Raw genomic sequence first — 22704 nt, 5'->3', positions numbered from 1 at the left:
TTGAGTGCTCCCTTAGGTCTGCTATCTACTGAGACAAAACATTTTTATTTTTTTGTCAGTAAGGTGCTATCATGTAAGGAGAAATAATAGAACTCGTGCCTTGCATCCAATAAAAGAATCATCATTTCCAGGATTAATACAAACCTTCATAAAGGATACGTTTTCATGACATCCCCACGGATGTCACTGGCATTTTGTAAAGGGATATTTTATGACATCCACATGGATGTCACTGGTATTTTGCAATGGAGTATTTTATGACATCTTTATGGACTTCACTGGTATTTTGCAATGAAGTATTTTCATGACAAACCCATTGATGTCACTGGTATTTTGCAACGGAGTATTTTATGACATCCACATGGATCTCACTGGAATGTAATGAGTTGAACATGCACTTACACTTTGCATCAGTGTTGGGTAAGTTACTTGTAAAAATGTAACGCGTTACAGGTTACTTTACTTTCTCTTAAAATGTAACGCATTAGTAACGCGTTACTTGCCCCCAAAAAGTAACTGTTACTTTACTTCGAAAGTAACGCGTTACTTTTAGGTCCGAAACTTTAAATATGGGAACAAAATTATTACTTCAATTTTCCGTACTACTATTACAACCTCTATTATTATTATTATTATTATTATTATTATTATTATTATTATTATTATTATTATTATTATTATTATTATTATTATTATTGCACTTCTGAATCGCTTTATGTAATTACAAGAACTAACTTTTACTTGTGACATGAACATAATGCCATACTGCGTTACCCGTAGGGATGGGCACGAGCGAGTTCGAGCGAGTTTTTTTTTTTTTTTTTTTTTTGAAACTCGATTCGACTAGAAATATACATCTTTGAGCTTGACCCTAGAACTCGGCTCGAAAAATTTGGTTCAACTCGAGTCGAATTGGGGTCGAGTTTTGAGTCGAGTCGAGCCAAATCCGGTGTGTAGTTTCGAGTACTCTCTTCAAGTATAATACATACACAATATAATTATTATCAATGACACTACTACTACTACAACTTATATTATTATTATTATTATTATTAATAATAATAATAATAGTAATAATAATAGTAATTATAACAACACTGTATATAAACATGAAAGATAGACTGTTTGTATTTGAATACTATAAAACTAGTTGATTGCCAACCTCGGTAATCATGAAGTCTAGGAGTCAAGGACATTGTTCACGAGATTCTGAATTTGGGTTGAGGATCTAGGTTGCTTATTCGAGCTCGAGCCAAACGATGTTAAAAGTTATAGGGAACTGGTAAAATATTTTCAAAACTGCTCGGCCCGGGTTTAGAATTGTCAACGACTCGAGCACATTGGCTCACAGCTCATTCACTATCGACCGAGAAGTGAGCCGAGACAAGAGCTCAACCAACCGACTCGGCTAGAGCCCCCGGCTCAGTTGAGCCGAACCGAGCAGATGGCTCATCCCAACCAAGCCAGCTCGAGTCGATGGTTCACCCCAAGCGAGCCGGCTCGAGCCATCTTCTCAGTTGAGCCGAGCGGAGCTGAGCTTGTTATAAAACATCTCTTGTGGTCTCGCTATCGAGACGAGACGAGATGCAAGCAGTGTCCCCTCTCGTGAGCAACACTAAAAGTATTCCATATTAGTGCTTAACTTACATTTCTTATGGCTTTCGCTTTCCAGTGTAATCAGGCCATGATTTCAAGACGAGTTAAAACTAACGAGCCATTTATCAAACTCGACTGGACTCGAAACTCGACGCGAAAAACTGAATCGGCTCGGAACTCGACTCGAGAATATTACCTTTGACTTGATTTGAAACTCGATTTGAATTCGAGTCGAGTCGAGTTTTATCTTGACTCGTGCTTATTCTTATGCGTTAGAAAAAATGGTTGCTTATTGTTATTCTGCTAAACTAATAATAACAATGTCGTTATGTAAAATTAAAAATACAGAATATAGAGAAACATTGCACCACAACTAATAAAATGAGAACACATGAACAACAGGGGGTGAATCAAAACTTGCCAGTAACTCTAAAAACGGTACATGCTTTTTAAAGCTAGTTTTAAGCTCTATAATTAACGGGAGTCTAGGATAAGCAAACTGATCTGAAAGAACTCTAAAATTACATACCATCAGTAAACTATTTTCTAGTAATAAAGTAGGCCTGCTCATCAAAACAGTTTATTCATATTAACCCCTTACTGCATATCGTTAATTATGGCACCCTAGTTGTTGATATTTTCCGCCGGGGCACTTCAGACACTTTACTTTTAAATACTGTCCATCATCATCCTCAACTCTTAAGAAAAAAGTATTCCTTCAAATGTTCGAATGGTAAAATATTTTCGTTCTCCATCTTTATAAAAACAACACCAATCAAACCCGGGTTCGATTTCCGGCGGGAGCTCATGTGGTTCAGATTCCACGTTAATCAATAGGTCCACGTCTCATATAGCCTCGCTGCTGAAAGGGACGCTAAACTAAAATCAACTCAACTCAACTCAACACCAATCAAAGTAAAATAGACCACCGGTATCATTGCACTCCTAGTTCACTCACTGAATGTATTGATTTGGAGTTGTCAAAATGTACGACAAAATCTTCCAGGTGCTTGCAATCACTAAATCACTACATGTGATTTCCCTGAGGCTGTCCTCATCTTCCAAAAACAGCAAGTGACACTACGAACTTATCTGTTTCTCAGTGTGTCGGAGACTGTCGGTCACTGACATACGCAGTTCATGTTAGATTGTTTCATTCTGAGAAATTCACTTACAGGAAAGAAACATTTGTTTCCGAAAAAAATACATATATTGTAGTTACTCATCCGAAACGCGTTACTTGCGTTACGTTACTTCCCAAGACTGCTTTGCATACGAACAAACTCCATCAGGATCCTGCTGCCTACAGTTGGATAATTTTTCCATGCCGACCAGATTCCGCGATTGGATTGACTGCGCCGGACACCGGCGTTTTCCCGCACGATTTCAGACCGCGACGAATAGTTGCCTTGCCGACCAGCGGCAAACAGCCGGAGATGAGCATTAAATGCGTCGGCGTCGCCGTTGAAAAGAGACCGGCATAAGGAGTCGGCAGAGGGTCGGAAAGAGGTCTTTCCGACTATTTTGCCGACTCTGGCGGTCGGCAAAGGGCATTTTATTTTACGATTTTCGACCGCTTGCCGCCTCGGCAAACGGTCGACAACTTTGAAGAAAGAGATCGTCGTGCCGCCGCCACTGATCCTAAGTACAAATTCTTGCAACTATCAGGTTTGAATCGTAAAAGATCCCCTACGTCATGAGTTCGTTCTTTTTATTAGCAGGCTGTACAGGGGTGTAGTGTTATTGCATTGTCTGTCTGTCACACCCTCGTTATCTTGAGAATGCTGATAGACAGAAACATGCTGTTTTCGATACTTCACTCCGCATGAAAATGTTATCAGTACTGGCCTCGGTGGTCAACACAGTAGAGCATGTGCTTGCAACGTAGGTTACGGGGTTCGAATTCCGGTGTAATTAGAAAAAGATGCATTATCCGTTGCTTACGCATTCAGAGAGACTGGAACCGAATCATCCTCGAGATAATGCGCATACCTGCGGCAAACCTGTTGAAGGACTGGAGGCCTGTCGTGTTGCCCACCTACTTTCAATATAGTCAAGATTAAGAAAGTGTGATGCTCTAAATTCTCATCCCCTCATGATATGGAACTTCGCACGAGGGACACTTTCACCTCTACCACTGCTCGTTATTTTATTTTAAAACATCTAAAGTTCCTGAAGGTAATTGAAGTGTACCGTCAGAGCAGTGGATTGTAGTTGTTTTATTTTGAAATTCAGCAACGAACAGTGGGCAGATAAATTGAAATAAATTGTAATCTGGAAAGTTGAACTGAACGAAGTTGGAAAGGTCGCAACATATTCAACCCTAAGGATGAAGTTAGATTTACATTGAAGTTGCACAACCCGAGAGTGACGTAATGTCACGTGGTATTATCAGCGTTCAAAGGTGGAATGAAACGAGCCCTGCTTGGCTTCTGATCCGCTTCGATCGCTGACGCTCGTTCGCACAATACAGTTGTGTGTGCAGACTAATTATCACGTGACATTAAGTCACGACCGCGATGTAAATTTAACTAATAAATTTAATTATGTAAATTTAATAAAAACGTGTTTTACGTACAATTCAGGCTTAAAATTTTATGCGAATTTTAAGTACAAATAAGATTTTTCTTTTTTTGTGGGAGAGTAAATGTGTATGTTTGTTTGTGTGTATATGTGTAAAAAACGAATTGGTTTCGATAATTGTTTTTGAAAATTTTGGATCCAGGTTTACTTTTCTTTTTCGCATGGATTGGCTCTTTTCAAAAATTAGGTTGTCTCGCTGAGTCGCCCTTGTAAAAAGAAGACCGCTACTGATTTCAACCTCCCTATTCCATACTATCCTTGTCAAACGATCGCAACGTAACGCAGAAGCTGAAACAAATAATTATGGGACTTATGCAGGGTCGTAATGACGCATAATTAGTTATATACTAAAGCGTTTGATTAACATAGTATCCTGCAGGTAGTCAGGCGTTTAGTATGATGCTAATCATATTTCAAAACGACTCTGCATTAGGCGGCAAAAGTTCTATACCGATTATCTCATACTAAAACGCACCTTTTGCGTTCATTGACGCTACTCGTACGGAATGAGGCTCCAGTTCGTAGTTCGTATTCCGCAGTTTAATGGGCGTCATTTGGGATGCAAGGTACAATTACTCTCTCTGAGTTTCAAATGCACGTTTTTATATAAATTGCATACTAATAAAAAAAAATATGAAACACTTATGCCGTTGGACAATCTTGCCTTCCTTGGTAAAACATGGAATAACGTTACTGTTGGCGTTCGTAATCGGCTCCATTGAAGTCGCATCCTACGTTAAGAATACATTCTGGTTAATTTTTAACTTGATATAAGGTTTTAAAAGGGATCCCTTTATACCAACTCTGTCCTTTGCCGAAAACAGTGTAAATAATCTGTGACTCGGTTAGATCACGTATATAAAAAGTCTACTTTATATGCAGAATGGATTGAAAACTTGGGCATACAGTTAATAAAATTATTGATTTTCGCGTTTAGTTTAAATGGGATTCTAAAGTTTCTTGTAAGTGCTTTTCATGTGTTTTTATGAATTGTACTGATTCCAGTGGGCATTGAGATTATGGCGTCTATGACACCATCAGAGGTAAGTAGTGCAAAGAATCCAATTTATTATGATACTGGTTTTTAATATTGAAACGTAACGTTACGACGTTTTCGTTCTATATATGTATGTGTATGAATATGCGAATTGTCATTGCTTGTGATACTTTTTATTCAAATAGTGAAATAGTTTAACAATTGAAAATCGCGAAAGATCACGAACTGTAATGACAAAATTTACAGAACTTATTGAATTCTGCTTGTGTGTAACTATAAAGTTTTCTTTAATTAGACCCAGTAAAACAATTATGTTTTGAGAAGCCATTACAAATAAATAAATGATACTAACCTAACCTTTTGTAACGTACTGCATCGCACAGGAACACCGTGTGCGTGGGTTTCCTCGGGGTTCTCCCGTTTCCTCTCGCTTCGTTCCACCATTTCATTCATTACTCATCATCACCGTCTCCTTTAGCCTCTCCGGCATAATCGTGGGACGTAAAACTCAATATATTTCAATTCACTTTTCATTTGCATTGCCCAGGGAGAATGTGCGGTTAATCTGTGAAAGAATGGAATATATATATATACAGATCGACGAGTTGCCAGCACAATGACTATAATTGCTGAAAGTAGTCGGCACAACTTCCACAGATCCTTGTACGGACTATGACCCAAAAATTTCCATTTTTGCCATGTTGGTTGGCCTATATTCACTAAGTTCATGTTAGGTTATGTTTTATGTTCTCTAATTTGGTTATAGTTAAGGAGCCGTACTTCCCATTTAGGGAAGGACGAGAAACGCCATACTTTCAGGAATTATTCATTGACTATCTAGGATGTTAAAAAGTAGGTAATAGACTGAGTTCTTGCCCTTGTACTTAGGGTGTTTAGGTAGTGCAACAGTAAGATGTATCCTCGTGCACGGGAGATGAGAAGTAGCTGTTCTTAACTATTACCCCCGGACTTTTTTTTTATTTAAACCAGGATTTTTTGGTTTAAATAATTTGATTTCTGTATTTATATCAGTTTGGACAGAAATAAGTTTGTTTCACTTTGGTGTTATTATGCAACAACCGAGTTAAGCTGGAAGGGGTCACATAACTTAAAGCGGAGCCCACACCGTTTCTCGACTTACATCCGAAACCAATTGTCTTCCATTTGAACTCGAAGCCGAGACTAATTGGCCACAAATTGCGATACGTCTGCTGAGTCAATCGCGAAGGACTCCTGATACGTTGTACTGATCTTTACATACTTTTTATGTAATTGTCTGATTGTCAGTAGTCATTTGAGAAGGACGAAAAGATAAACAGTTGCACAAGTGAAACCAATGTACACAATTACATATATACAATTTCAAAATACTGCAGAGTACAGAAGAACTAATTAAGTCCAAGTTGGTTCATTACAACTTTTATTAGTCCAAGTTAAAGAAATACAACGACTTAATTTGCATATCAGTAAGGAAAGTGAATACAGGAAAGAATTATTTGAGTCCACTTTGGCTCTGACCCATTCATACCAAAGATACTTTTGATTTCAGTAAATACCTCTTGTGGGGTTTGTATGACCCCCCCTTCGTAGAAAAGTACGGTTTTTCGATGTATTTTATCAATAGTAAATATTATTAAAACGAAACAATATTTAGAATTTTTCTTTGATTGCAATTGTATAACAATAACAAACTATAGAAAATCAGAAAAGAAACATTCATAAACTTATGTAAAAGAAATCACAAAAAGAAACATTCATAAACTCATGAAAAAAAAAAAAATAAAGTTGCTTTTGTAGTATAATCTCTTTGAGTAAAGAATGGGGAATTTAGGTCTGAATATAATACGAATAATATGCGGGAGTGACATGCGATAATAACCCACAATTGTGTGTTCACCAAGATTTTACGAACACTTACACTTTCACAAACATTTTTCGTTTTTTGGTTTAAACCAGTTTTTTGAAAAAACAGATGGTTTAAGCCACCTTGGTTTAAAGGAGCCAACCTTGGTAGTAGGCCTGTCATATGACTGGCTGCTAATGTTAGGTTAAGTATAATTTAAATTATTATCTCAGAATTTTTATCGAGGTTAGCTATGACTTACATTTCCGTTTCACTTTGCCGAAGAATGACACGTAAATATCAAATTCCATATGCAAATTTTCTGTTTGATAGAATCGTCTGCAGAAATGAAACCAAGTTATCTTCTACTGACACCAGGGTTCACTGGTTTAAACCAGATGTTTTTTCAGCATTAAATAATTTACCAATATTTCTTATTGTAGAAAAAAGGCTAGTATATAAAAGATATAGGGACGCGGATGGTAATCTGTCGAGTCCTTGTTATTTTAGAATTACGAGCCTAATGATAATGAACTTGTATGCCTGGAAGAGCAACATTTTTTTTTATTATTTTTTTTATCATGCGGGAGAGGAGTTAAATGAGTCATATTTAACAGTTTTCAATTCCAGGCAGTAGAGATTATATGAAAACTTAAATAAACACATGCACCATTTTGTGTCAAAATCGGAAAGGATCTACAAACAGGTCCCCCTTTATAAAACTAAAAAAATGGGTGTATATTTTCTATACAATTTTTTTAAAACTTTATTCTTTTCTGTGTTCTTTTCTTCCAGTTTTGTGCTTTTTTTTATCGTTGAAATGTTTTATTACTGAAAGTAAGAACACTGAACTTCAGTCTTCGCCAGCAGTCGATTAACATATTTGTTTAATTAACCACACTAGTAATATGTAGGTGTATTGTTTTATACATAAAGTAGTAATAATGTTTTATTTATTAATTATTTTAGATAAATGAAGTCTATTTTGTTATTTCTTTGATTTTACGTGCAGGAATTTTATTTTAGTTTGCTTTTATTTTACTCAAAATTCCATTCAGTTTCGTTTTTGCCTTCGGAATTGATGTTGAATTGTTCATTGGCGCCAGACATGGTGGTGTGTAAATGTATTGTGTGAATCTGTCGAATTATTATACGTTGCAATATATTGCTTTATACCTCATGTGTTCTGTGTACATTTTATAGTTTCTGTTGGTGTTCTATTTCTTGTTTCTGTCTGTGTTTGGGTTTAGTGGGTTTACTTTTTTGCAGGGTTGGCTGGTTTAAACAAAAAAAAAGGCTTTAAATTGTATGAACTTCATGGTGACGTCTCCACATTATCAAACCATATGCATTGGTTTTATCTCTTTTTCACCTTTTAATCGAGGCGTCCCATGTTCAATTCTCGATCGAACCACAATCCTTCGTTCAAGTGTAAACCAAGTAGCGGTTCGGATGTTATTTTAAGTCAAAATCTTCTTTCTTCGGTATTACATAAGGATGTTAAGCCTAAACACACCAAACGAAATCAAATTGTATGCCTAAATGCCTGTTGTTTTATAAAGAAGCCAAGATAGAAATTGGCAAAATTTATCGACTGCCTATATAGCTGCCAACATTAGCTTGGATTGGACTTTTAATTTAATTGAATGACATCTACATACTAAATTTGTAATTTGATACCTCAGTTTTAGCGTACTGATTACGATGCGTTGACCATAAAATTTTACATGCTAAGCATTAAGGAATTTTTCGTTATTGCTTTGCATTTAAAGTAATAACAGGATTTTCGCAATAGATAAGGCGGGAGTTTCCCGATTTATATATAATTTTGTGTAATGGTTTCATTTGTGCAACTGTTTATCTTTTTGTCCTTCTGAAATGACTCTTGACAATCATATTAACAACTATTTAATGATCAGTACAAAGTATTTTTATCAGGAATCCTTTGTGAGTGAGTCGGCAGACTCATCGCATTTGTGGCCAAATAGGCCCGGTTTCAAGTCCAAATGTTGCATAATAACACCAAGGTGAAAAAAGATTTTTGTCCATATGTAATATAAATACAGTAGAGCAAATTATTAAAAAAAAAGTTTAAACCAAAAAAAAAAAAAAAAAGGTTTAAACAAAGAAAACTTTTTTTTTTCAATAAAAACCATGGTTTTTGCCAATCCTAGTTTTTTGTAGCATACACTGTTCTTTAAAGTTCATTTGTTCGCAATGTAGCAATGGTTATATTGTTTATCATTGTCTAATGTTACTGATGTTCGTGATTACTTTTGTGTTTTAGGTCAAGTTGCGTGAATTACGACAAGATAAATCATTTAAAATTATTAATTAACCAAAATTCCACTTTCACTGAAGGATTTCTTCTAATAACATATATTCTAAAATAATATACTCTTGTGGTCATCGCTGTCATCTTGTAATGTAGATTATTGGAAGAAATCTTTTTATGCAAGTGGTATTTCGGTTAGTTAATATTTTGAACTAGTTTACTTTGTCATACTTCAACAAACTTGGCCTATGGTTGGTAGACGAGAGAGATCAATGTTCTAGAAACTTGCTCTGGTTCGCACACCTAGGTGAAGGTGGGTTAGAAGCAGGGTTGGTTCCTTTCTTTAAAAATGATCAATACTCAAATTACATAGCAATGCCGAGTGAGCTAAAGCGAGTATAGGCGGATTAGTAACTAAGGTGATTTCTTTCTTTATTAAAACTCAGTGGATGTGGACCAGTGTTCTAGAACGCTGCCGTGGTGAACAAACATCGTGTGCATGAGTTTTCACGGAGTTTTCTCATTTCCTATCAATTTCGTCATGCCACCATTATTATCTACCGTATCACAGTCCTCCTTAACCTTGGTGCGTAATCGTGAAACATTTAACTAAACTTTAAAAAAGTAACAAAAGAGAACCAAAAGGAACGAAAGAGAACCACAAGGGAATCCGTAAAGTCCCATCCGCGTTTTATAAGACTTATTTTGCACCATTGACATTCACTTACATTTCGATTTCTAGAAAGAAGGTAAATAGACAGTTTTGTGGAGTAACAAAGAGGTGACTAATTCTATATAATATAGAATAGGAATAAAATACTCTATTACACTGAGGATTTAAATCCCTGAGCCAGCGTTCTGACTGAGAATTCTTTAGGTTTCCTCAAAGCGCGTCAGGCTGGCACCTTGGGATGATACCTTAAGTTCAGGAGCTACAGATTAAAAAAAAAAAAGTGTTAAATTTAATTTTTTTCTTAAAAATAAATTTGTTTTTTGTGTAACAACGGAAATATTGGAAATGGATCCTTTCTAAATTCTGATTTTCATTTCGCGGTATGCTTTCTTACAATAGTTTTTACAATTAACAAGCCTTTGTAATACACAGTAATTGTAATATGCATCACATTCTCCACCATATACACAGAAGTATTCGGGAGTTCCACGATCTGAATGCCGTTTAGTTTTTGAGAAGATAAAGGTGTATCTTGTAATAATTTCCCATTTTTAAGTGAAGTGTTTTCGATTTGTATTTAACTGACAATATGGCGAGAGACATGTTATTTGTACGAATACACGAGTAAAACTAAAACTAACTCAATGGCCAATGCAACTCGGAGGTTCAATGCGCATTGACAAAAGCTCTACTTTGTATTTCTATTTCTGCGAAGTCCATCTTAATGTTATCCTCCCATCTGCACCTAGGTCTTCCTATATGTTTTCTGATTGGATTTCCAGTTGAAACTTTGAAAGTTTCTCCACTCTTTCATTCTGGCTACATGACCTGCTCACCTGAGCTTCCGAGACTTGGTGAGCCTAATAATGTTTGGTAAACTGTATAAATTATATAGTTTCTCATGAATTTTCCGCCATTCCCCATTCCCGTTCCTCTTGGGCCAGAATATTCGTCTTGGAACTTTATTTTCAAATACTTTCAGTCTCCGTTTTTTTTCTCAGAGTAAGTGACCATGTTTCGCAACCATAGAGCACAACAGGCATGATTCTAATATGCGAGTATGTACTTCTAAAACAATAGGAATGTAGTCGCATCGGTTTCTACGATAGATTAGCTGAAATGCCTGTTCTTTACACGAGGAAGATTAGGTTCATAGAAGGTATTAGAGCCTTCCCTCCCCCTTAGGATACACATGCCAGTGAAAGTGTAACGATCAACCCCCCATTAGTTATTCTATTTCTTGCATCAACTCTGAACCTCGTACCTCTCTTAGAATACGCTTTTTAATCATAGTTAACTGATAATATTCCAGTTTGAAGTAGGTACCATGCTCAAAAATTCATTTCAAACTGTTGAACCGTTTCCCAGTGACGCGGTTACAAATTTTAGGCAAACAGCTAAGAAAATGCTCTGCTCCCCTCGAAACGAAAATTTGCAGAAACAAGGAGGGACATATCTCTGTATTTTTTGGTGAGGAGTTTATATACCGAGATTCATCTTCTTAACTTCACGGACATATTAAACACTGTATTTTTGGCTGAAATTTTGAACCTGTTTGCATTAGGATGCGCCCTAACCTAGCTTAAGGTAGGTACTATGTTCCGAAATTCATTTTAAACTGTTCTACCATTTCTTCGTGATGCGATTACTAACAATACGCAGCATCGCTTTCATTGTGAAGAAAGGAAGATAGAAAGTACCCCTCCTCTTAAAACATTTTTTTTTTAAAAAAAAGAAAAAGTGTCCACTTACTTTTAATGAAGAATTTATGTACCGGAATTCATCTTCTTAACTTATCAGGCTCGTAACATACTGTATTTTTTACATACATTTTGAACTTTCTCTATTCTCCCGAGGATGCACCTTTGATTCAAAATAATGTGTGAAAACCTGGCTCAAGGTAGGCACTATGTTTAGCATTTCATTTCAAATTGTTCAACTATTTTCCCGCGATCCAAACAATAGGCAACATCGTTTGAATGTAAAGAAAAAAAATATATAGAAAATACCCCTGTCCCTCTTGAAAAGGAGATTCTGATAAATGTTGGGACATAGATCCACTTATTTTTAATGAGGAGTTTCATCTACCTTACGTGACAGCTTCGTGACATTCTAAATTTTTCGCTTAAATTTTGTCCTTCTGCTCTCCTCTTAGAATATGTCATTTTAATCAAAGTAATAATGATAAGAACCCAATTCAAGGTACGGGATAACTGCATTCAAAAGTTCATTTCAAATGGATTAGCTGTTTCCCTGTGATGCGATCATAAGCAAGATCCTTTTCATATTTATGATAATAGATAACAATTGAACATAGTTACAGCAAATTTGATCGAGTGCAAACATAATTCATTATGCGTTATTCCCAAATATATTTTTTTTTCAATGGTATTCTGTTCTGGTGATCTTTTGATAAGTACACCTTGTCTCAAAAAGGTTGAGCGCATTCTTTATTGGTGTTTTGAGGCAAAAATTTTCAAAGTCCAGCTTCGGGTATCTTCGGAAAAAAGTAAACCAGGTTCGAACCTCCAAGCCAGCCTTTGCAATCGGGAAAAAGTTTGCAGATGTGTTTTTCTTCTTTTAAATATAATAAGACTTGTTACCAATTATATATAAAAAGCAACATTGATTGAAATACTTAATCATACAATATTTCGAAACCTTGTATTAATGTCAGCACTGCTTGTTTGTCATTTAGCTCTCCATACGAAATTGAACATTTAGATACGTTAAAGAATCTTTCCATATGTAAAAGAATGCTCAAAGTTAAGACATAGAACATAATTATCGCCTGAGTACTAAAATGAAAGTCAAAGTAGAACAAAAACAGCGTTTGTAGTGGATATGAATGGCATAATTATCTTAAGAACCGTTATACATGTTTTGCTAGAAGCATGTTTACGGAAGTCCTTGTGTTGGCTCACTGGTAAGCCGTCGGATTTTAAATCATAAGGTTGCGAGTTCGATTCCTATCTCGGCCAATGCTTTTTTTTAAAATTATATTTTCCGCAATGAATGAAAAATTATATAAAATAATTACATTAAAATACATCAGTTGTATATATATAACATAATCATTGCAGAACATAGTAATTATTATGTTTAAAATATAATATCTGAGATAGGTAGGTGTTCACAGTAGGTCGGTATTATATATGAGAATGTTAAATACAAGTTAGGAAAATCGTTCAATAGCAATAAATAAATTATGTAGTGTATTTATTTGCAGCTATTTGTCATATAGTGGATACTTCTCAATATTCATATTATGTTCAATGAATATCATTTATGCTCAATGAATATCATTTATGTTCTTGAAAAAATTATTCGATGCATAAAGAGAGGGTATAAACAGAGAATCCAAAGTCGCAACGCTCGAAAGAAATTCATGAACCCCAAAGGTCACGTGAGCAGACTGGAATTGTCCTTATGAAGCATGCCACAGCAGAAAGTCTTTACATAGATTTTCAATTCAATTCCCATTGGCGTAACTAGGATATTTTCCTAGGGGGGGGGGCATGGTCCATTTGTTCTGAAAAATTAGAAGAATCTTTTAGAAGACCTTGTTATGATGTTATATATGGTCTTTCTTACCCCGCACTCATTATCAACACCAAGTTATTTAGTTCTAACACAACACTGTCGTGTAACATTTCAGTGAAAATTTATTTTTCAGAAATTTGCTAAAAAATATTCCCTATATTCTGATGCTACTATATAACTACCTAAAATCTAATTATGGAAACTCATAATGTTCTATTACTGTTTTACTCGAGCAATTCTGAGCGAAAATACATTATTCGTAAACGTTAACTGTCATGCTCTCAGTTTACTCTTACACAGGGGTAAAAGTGGGTTTGAAAAGATAGGGGGACGAATGACGTCACGCCATCTCCCGTGCCTATTTTTGCCCATTGCATTTTTTAGGAATTGGAGGGGCACCGTATATAGTTTTGGAAGTGGGAGAAGGGTGTCCTCCCGCGTTCCCCTTTACTTTTACCCCTGCTCTTACATCTTTTAGAAACACAAATAAATATACAAGAAGTGACATAATTTAAAGTTATAACTTTTTAAAAATCAGTCATGGGCTAATGTTTATTCATTTATGTATTTAAAGTAAAGTGTAAAATTTTTTCATTGTCGTTTACTAATGTTGCAGTTTAATTACATAAATCTTTGCGAACAAAGAAATACAATCAACTTTTATACACAAAACATTTTTAACTAAAAAACAGAAACAATGGTATACAAAACAGTGGTAGAAATATAGTTGGCAAACTTCCCGAACGACTTAAATGTTTTTTTTTTTTTTTTAATACAATTAGAGTGAAGCAGATCAACAATACGAGAGGAGAAGACATGTAGACGGACTTGAGGGACCCGTTTTCCTATAAAAAAGGTTTCCCATTATCTTTTCAATTAAATATTAAATTACACACCTTACAATTTGCGGGAGGACGTATGATAAGTGGCCCTGATGGACAAGCAGATGTGATTGTAAAAATCAAAACAACAAACATTTAATGAATATATATATTTAATGATTGTGTTTTGTCTGTACCAGGGAGCACTCATGGAAAGTCCACCCAATTTGGACCGCATGAAATCTTAGTGACTTGACATACATATGTGCACTTCCTTAATAAAACTATACTTGACCTAACAGTGAAATTATTATTGGTTTATTTCCGAAGGACAAAGAAAAATTTAAATATTTATATTGGGTAATCAGTAAGCGCAAGAATTTCTCTAGATTAGGGAAATTTCCCTCAAACTACGAACACTGCTTGTTATTATTGCGATACCCATGTAACTTTTACAGCATGAAACTAAAATATCAGGTTATCAGGAACATATTTTTTTTCTTTAGCATAGCACAAATACACTCCCTTTTCGAAAGCAAAATCTAAAAATTGTTCATGTGGTGCACAACTTACGCTACTTCGAAATTATTTATGGTTCACTCGGACGCAGAATAACGCCGTGTCTGTGTCTTGCAATATTGTACCCCTCCCAACTTTCGACACTCTGAACAAAAATTTCTGGGTGCGCACCTGATTACAGTTTATACCTTAAGAATGTAACTACAAACTTCAGTTCATAAATAATACTAATACTAATACTAAGAAGGAGGAGGAAAAGCAACAAATGATATTGAATAGTGACTTTTGAATGGGTATTATATGCGTAATTGCTTCAGTTTAGCAGTTCAAGAATTCGGCTTCTTTTTTCTTTCCCTTCTGTTTTTTTAGTGTACCTTAATAATTTGCTCTGAGAATCGTAACTGTTCAAACATTACTATAGTATACCATAAATAAAATAATAACAATAAGACTGATTTATCACACATATATAAACAAGAAAAAAATACTACGTCAATATGTGAATTACTTGAAAGAATACAAAAATAATTTAGATTAATGAAGCTATCAAATAAAAAAAATCGCATACAGCGCAAGTCGAGAGGTCGCTATACTGCCCACTATCACATTGGTCCAGGTATTTTATTACATTCAGGCACAAGACCATAGATCCATATTTAAAAAAAAAAAGTCGATAGGCGGACGAATATAGACACTATTAAACATGTCGAATGCAAGCATCATTAAAGTTGTTATGCGTAAATTGAGGTAAATTAATAACATTATTTTCCTCCAGTATAAAAATTCTGGGGAGGGCCAGCTTTGCTTCTAGGGGGAGCCGGCACCCCCTCTGCCGTGTCGTGACAAAACGCTGTAACTTTGGCGGAGCAGTTTTGCGAAAAAGAGCCGTAAAGTTTTCATCCGAAAATGTGATTTTGTATCGTGTAGAACCAGTGTATCTTGACTTTGGAAACACGTGGTTACATGTAATGTTACGTAAATGCATGTTGTGTGATTAAATTTGGTGAAAATTGATTGGTTGACCATTATTGCCTAGTTACACTGGTTCTACATGATACAGATCACATTTTCGGATGAAAACTTTACGGCTCTTTTTCGCAAAACTGCTCCGCCAAAGTTACAGCGTTTTGTCACGACACGGCAGCCCTGGACCCTCTCTAGTTCCGCCTATGTCAATTCCTGGTATATGCTTTTGCAATGTGGAAGTGGTGATGCCTTGAGTCGCTCTCTCTCGCTCGCTCGCTCACTCTCTATTTATACAGAATATAAAAGTGGCTGTATATGTGTGTTTCAACATAATTCTAATATATCTAGAGCAATTTTAACTATATTTCTTACAGTCTGGAAAAGAGTACTGTCGGGCTACATATCAAAAATGCTAGAAACGGGTCGAAATTAGTATCGAATCCATAGTTTCGTGGTCGCTTAGATGAATAGTTCTACTTTCAACTCAAGTCCAATTAAGCTCCCATTAGCACCCAGGGTGGTTACGTAGCGACATAAAAATATCGACATCAACCGATATTAGAATCGAATCATAAGTTTTCAGCGCCGCTAACAGTGCCGCATTTCCCATTAGTTCACATTAGTCCACATTTCACATTAGTCCCATTGCCTAGAGGGCAACATATTTGTAGCGTGCGAAGTTTAAAACTTGAATAATGTCTTAATTTTTTCCTTATGAAAAAGTTAAAAATCAAGAGCAAATATACTATTTCATGAACAATCCTCTTTTACTATTGTAATATGTTTAATAATAGCGTTAGAAATCCAAAAAATAATTCAGAACATGTTTCACATTTGTTATTTTTTGTTACGTAGTTGTAGCTGTAGCATCTAGTGAGTGGTATTTAACTGTAATAAATTCACTAATTAAGCATATTCGAATTAAGTTTTATTTTTAAGTTAGGGATGAAGGGGCGGAGAAATATGTAGTTATTGGGAACGACGAGAGCAAAAGTGTGTATGTTTACCGAGCTTATGTGCAGAGATCGGAAGATGCAGAAGATGAGGGGCAAGATTAATGAACTTGAACAGAGGTTGAAAAAGAAAAGAAAGAAATCAAATGATGGAATGATGAACTGTAGCCGTGAATTAGAGATAATCTTTTGTTGTAGTTATGTAGACCTTGAATTCTTTTGCTGTTGTATTTCGGTAATCCCCGGGAGAATATTGGGATGAGACTGTGCTTTTGACAATTTGTTTTTGGCAATACCGGGAGAGTGTTAGGTTATATTAGTTAGCCGGACATGATGTTGATTTTGAATAATCGAACAAAGTGTTGGAAAATAGAAACAACAAATGAAGGATGTTACTATGTAGAAATAAATAATGTGTAATCGTGTTGATGTAGAAATGGAGCCATAAGTGGCTGAAGTCTTTTGTATGTTAAGGAAAGTTAGATCCAGTGTGGCAATTGATATTTTAGGGTTTATGTGCCAAGCGCGGCTGTCGATAATAAGGTTGAAGATCCGAGAGTGAACACTGTTATGTTAGGTTGATGAGCCAAGAGTGGCTTTTCATGTTTTAGTGGCTTATGGTAATGCCAAGTGGGATTATAGTTATTGTTATAGTTTTTGGGATTCAGAAAGGCTCCTGTTTAATTGAGTGTATTGGTTTAAGTCAATTAAAGGTTGACAGTGAAAAGAAAGTGGTATAATTCATTTGTAAACTCTAGTAGATTTGAAAAGTTAATTAAAGTAATACTTTGCTTCACTGAAGGTAGCAAAAATAAACAAACCTAACAATTATAATACATATCCTTAGGGGGGAGTAGAAGTCCGAATTTTTGCGAAAAATTGAGTATCTCACAAGCCGTTGAACTAAGAGCTGAAATTCAGCATATAACTCTATTAAAAATAAACAGAATATGTCCTGACATTTTTTAATTTTTTTTATGAGCGGGGGCTGCATTTTCTATATATTGGAAATTGGTAGTGGATTGATTTGTAAAAATAATCGAAAACGATTGATATTAGTTAAGAAACAAATTGAGTAATGAAAACTACAGTTCTTCGAATTTTATACCCACTGTTTTCTATTTATAATTGCAGAAGCTAGTGTTTAATATATGGAGCGTTCAGAACATCAGGCAATCAAGCCATATGGCCATAAAATTTGTATTCTAAACTTAATTACATAGGCATTTTCAATTAGTACGGCATGCTTAATTATATAGAAAATTAGTTTTTTTTTCTGTTTTACGTTCGTCTACTTTTCGTTGATTTGAGACTTTTAAATTTCATCCTATTTTTTACTGAAATGTGTATGTAAGGCAACTTAATTCGGAAGATGAGAAACACTTTACCCTTGTATATATTAAAGGTCAGGTCCACCAGTATTGTAATAGGGAGGTGCTTGAGCCATTGACGGTAGAAATTCAAACTGCGATAAGTGATAATTTCACAGTCTTGTTTTATTACAAGTGTAACCTCTTTAGTCAATGGAGAGGAGGACGTGGATCATGGGTCAGAGTTGATGACGGTGGGTTTTGGTGGGTCGGAGTTGGTCGCAATGGTTCAGAGTGGTTCATAGTTGGTGGTGGGTCAGAGTGGATCACGATGGATGATGGGTTAGAGTGGGCCAATGGGTCATTTGTGTGTTGGGTGATAGTGGGTCATGGTGGGTCGTGGATTAAATTTTCATTGACCCACATCATCTCTGGTTAAAATTGTACTAAAGAGAAGAGGCACCGAAGATACATGTCGGATATTATGCTCAAATTTTGCACATAAATAGTACCCCACCAGAAAGCAATAAATCTGAAATGGTTCACGGTACCACCTCCTAGAACTCGAGATGTAGGGGTTTGTCTGATTGGCTAAATTAAGACCTCAATGATTTATCCTTCAACAAGCAAGCTTTTCATGTTCATTTCCGTGGGAAAGTCAGAAAAACACGTGCCTAGCAATCGTAATATGGATAGTTCGCGTCCACCACGGGGTATTTGTTTAGTGTTTTTTTGACTCACCTAAATATAAACAAATCACACATATAGGCAATTTAACATATTTTGGGAGAGTAATTTTGTGGTTCGTTGGCGCTTCATCGCGTCTCTACCAATGGTAGTAAAATTTTCAAAATGGAACTGGGGCCACCGCGGATCGTCGCTGCGGGACCACCAATTTTTGGCGAGAGGTCAATAGTTGACCATCTGTAGTCCATCAGAGCTTACAACTTAGAGTAATGAACGATGTCTTTGCCTTGTAGACTTCATGACTACCGACTTATTATTATTATTATTATTATTATTATTATTATTATTATTATTATTATTATTATTATTATTATTTGTAGTAATAGTAGTATAATTGATATTAGAATAATTATATTGTCTATGTATTGTCTCGATAGGACTACGTACAGGATTTGGCTCGTTTTGGTTCGACTCGACTCTAATCCGAGTCGAGTTGGAGGAAATTTTTCGCGCCGAGTCCTAGAGTAGACCTTAAAGATGTCTGTTTCTAGTCGAGTCGAGTTTCAAAGAAAAGTCGCTCGTGCCTATCCCTACTAATGAGAGCTTAATCGGAGTTGAGCGAAATCGAAAGTCACACTATTTCTCTAAGCGACGCCGAAAACTATGAATTCGACACTAATATCGATCATTTTCTATCAATCTTTTATATGTATCCCCCTCCCATTCGCCATAGGTAACCCAACAGCACTCTTTTTCAGACTATAAGAAATGTGGTTAAAATTACTCTAGGCCAGTGATTCTCAATCTAATTCCTATCACGATCCCCTTTTATCACATCCTCTTGCCAGCGACCCTTTTATAATTTGTTTTATAATAAGCATGTGTGGGATTTTTAACATACCTATTTCTATAATAGTAGAATCCATTTCTTGCTTATAGTGAACAGTACCGTGGCATGGAAAATTAGCGCCCGGGACGAGAGTATACGACGTTTTCATACATATGAGTGAGGTCGACAGACTAACTGCGAATCGCCACCATGGTTGGTACGAGGCTCAATAAAATTTTCAAAAGTAAACCCTGCCTTTCCTTGATTTTGAGCACATTTTATTACGTTTTTCCTTCTATTTTATACATGTGCACATGCACCTTCCTAACATGAGTAACACACTTCCTCCGAAATTTGTGCCCCCTTTTTTCAGCGCCCGGCACTGACAGTGGATTCAGTAACTGTGATATCTATATTCCCAACGACGAAGGTGCTGGTTCAAGATGGATGTTAAACTCATTCATTGAAGACGTCATTAACGTACCTGATCCCACAACTTCTTGACCAAATAATAGAATGATCATGCGACAAGTCTTTGCAACTGGTTTTCTGTAACGAAGACTTGGACAAGTTCTGCCTGATGAGGAGAGAAGAATATCGTGATCTGGTATCTGCTACTGGTATCTGCATACAGCTCTGCGAAGGCTTCATCATGCTGGGTTACGTGGCCGTGTTGCTGCCGTGATGGAAAACTCTCAGACGACCACAAAATTTACCGTCTCGCGTTTGCACAGGCGAATGTGGGTCGCAATTGGGAAAACGTAGTTTTCTCAGATGAATCCATATTCACAACATCAAATGAGGGACGCCGTTTTGTGTATCGTCCGAGAGGCACCCGATATGACCCTGGATATGTGGCTGCTTGCAATCGCAGTGGCCATGTATGTATTTCATGTTGGGAATGGATTTCCAGTCGCGGAGCAGGACAGCTTCACAGAATTGAAGGACATCTGGAAAGTACTCAGTACTTAGACATTATGAGCAATATCATGGTGCCATCTGTACGAGTATTACAGCCTGATGGTGTAATTCAGTTCCAGCACGACCAGTCGCCAATACATACTTCCCGTGTGGTTCAGGAATGGTTCGCAGGGCAGCCTGAGATTGATTTAATTGACTGGTCGCCTCGTGGAGCAGACCTCAATCCCATGGTAAATATGTGGGCAGAAGTGAAGCGCACTCTAAGGGACAGTTGGTCTGAGGCAGATCCACCAAGAACTCAGGATGACCTGTGGCATCTTGTTTCCGGAGCATGGCTGGAGGTAGGGGAAGGAGATAGATTTGTCACCCATTTAATAGATTCCATGCCCAGAAGAATGAGGCGTGTAATAAATTCAGAAGGGTCTTGGACACAATATTAATGTCCCCGCCTTAACTCCCGAAAACAGCTCTTTTCAAAAACGCTTCTGAAAATATTTCTAGAAGTAAACCACTCCTTGTATCCGAATTCAGTGCAATTCTACTAACAAAAAATAAATAAATAAATAAATCGCTGCAGGCTTTGAACTCAAGACCTCTTCATTGCCAAGCCCGTACTCTACCAGTGAGCTAACATGAACACGCAACCCAAACACGACTTTCAAGTTCTGGTATTCGATGACAATGATGCTCATATGCTTTGCAAATGTTGTATTCAGCTTGGGATATTCCGCAACACACACACATATAAACAAAGCGAGAGAGAGAGAGAGATGAATATACAAAAGCATATTCAACGTATTCGAATGAGACTCTAAGTAACGACATTCCGTTCTAAAGAGAATTTGTGTTTCTTCCCGTGACGTTAAGGGGATCGGGAAAAATTAGTGTGTCTTGAAGCAAGATCCGACTTTGGATACTCTGTTTATACACTTTCTATATCCGTAGGAATATACTGTATTTCACGAATGTAAATGACATGCTGTAATGAGAATATTGGGAAGCTAGATCTGTGTGACAAATAGCTGCAAATAAATACACTACATAATTTATTTATTGCTATTGAACGATTTCCCTAACTTGTATTTAACATTCTCATATATAATACCGACCTACTGTGAACACCCACCTATCTCAGATATTATATTTTAAACATAATAATTACTATGTTCTGCAATGATTATGTTATATATATACAACTGATGTATTTTAATGTAATTATTTTATATAATTTTTCATTCATTGCGGAAAATATAATTTAAAAAAATAGCATTGGCCGAGATAGGAATCGAACTCGCAACCTTATGATTTAAAATCCGACGGCTTACCAGTGAACCAACACAAGGACTTTCGTAAACATGCTTGTAGCAAAACATATATAACAGTTCTTAAGATAATTATGCCATTCATATCCACTACAAACGCTGTTTTTGTTCTACTTTGACTTTTATTTTAGTACTCAGGCGATAATTATGTTCTATGTCTTAACTTTGAGCATTCTTTTACATATGGAAAGATTCTTTAACGTATCTAAATGTTCAATTTCGTATGGAGAGCTAAATGACAAACAAGCAGTGCTGACATTAATACAAGGTTTCGAAATATTGTATGATTAAGTATTTCAATCAATGTTGCTTTTTTTTCTACACTTGGTAACAAGTCTTATTATATTTAAAAGAAGAAAAACATATCTGCAAACCTTTTTCCCCGATTGCAAAGGCTGGCTTGGAGGTTCGAACCTGGTTTACTTTTTTCCGAAGATACCCGAAGCTGGACTTTGAAAATTTTTGCCTCAAAACACCAATAAAGAATGCGCTCAACCTTTTTGAGACAAGGTGTACATATTTTAAGCCAGTTCTTATACACTAGATGTGTACTAAAAATAAGACTGAAGAAAATAATAATAATAACATTAAGGATATTATTTGAATACAAGTTTTGAAATATATTTTTGGAGGTCAATTTCTTTGGATTTTATTATGGATTTTACCCCAAAGAAAAAAAAATAATAGAAAAACCTGAACTTTTGGGCTAGGAAAAACTTCAATAACCCTTGAAAATCGTTTTCCATATTTGTGTTCAAACTTAACCATTAGGAATGTATTTTACCTTGTTATTCTTTGTGTTGCAACTTTAGACATTAAGGTTATTTCTACAAATTGAAGGAAGGTGAATGTCATGTTTAATTCAA

At 36.0% G+C, this 22704-nt stretch overlaps 1 protein-coding gene across 2 annotated transcripts in view; it reads left to right on the top strand.

Annotated features, from left to right (window-relative positions):
* Positions 1-4945: 4945 nt before the first annotated feature.
* Positions 4946-22704, top strand: part of LOC145675520 (ubiquitin-conjugating enzyme E2 W) — a 146237-nt gene continuing 128478 nt past the window's right edge. Inside the window, exon 1 of one of the 2 annotated variants that reach the window (XM_081745995.1) lies at positions 4946-5222. In XM_081745995.1, coding sequence (XP_081602121.1) covers positions 5199-5222 — 24 coding nt within the window. In that variant the 5' untranslated portion in view covers positions 4946-5198. The remainder of the gene's footprint in view (positions 5223-22704) is intronic. The other variant, XM_081745996.1, reaches the window with a different exon arrangement.

Source organism: Thermobia domestica, chromosome 18 (genome assembly GCF_964235325.1).
Source record: "Thermobia domestica chromosome 18, izTheDome1.hap1.1, whole genome shotgun sequence".
In the NCBI taxonomy this organism is placed as follows: Eukaryota; Metazoa; Arthropoda; class Insecta; order Zygentoma; family Lepismatidae; genus Thermobia; species Thermobia domestica.
The sequence above is the reverse complement of the archived record's forward strand: the minus strand, read 5'-3'. Positions and strand labels throughout refer to the sequence as shown.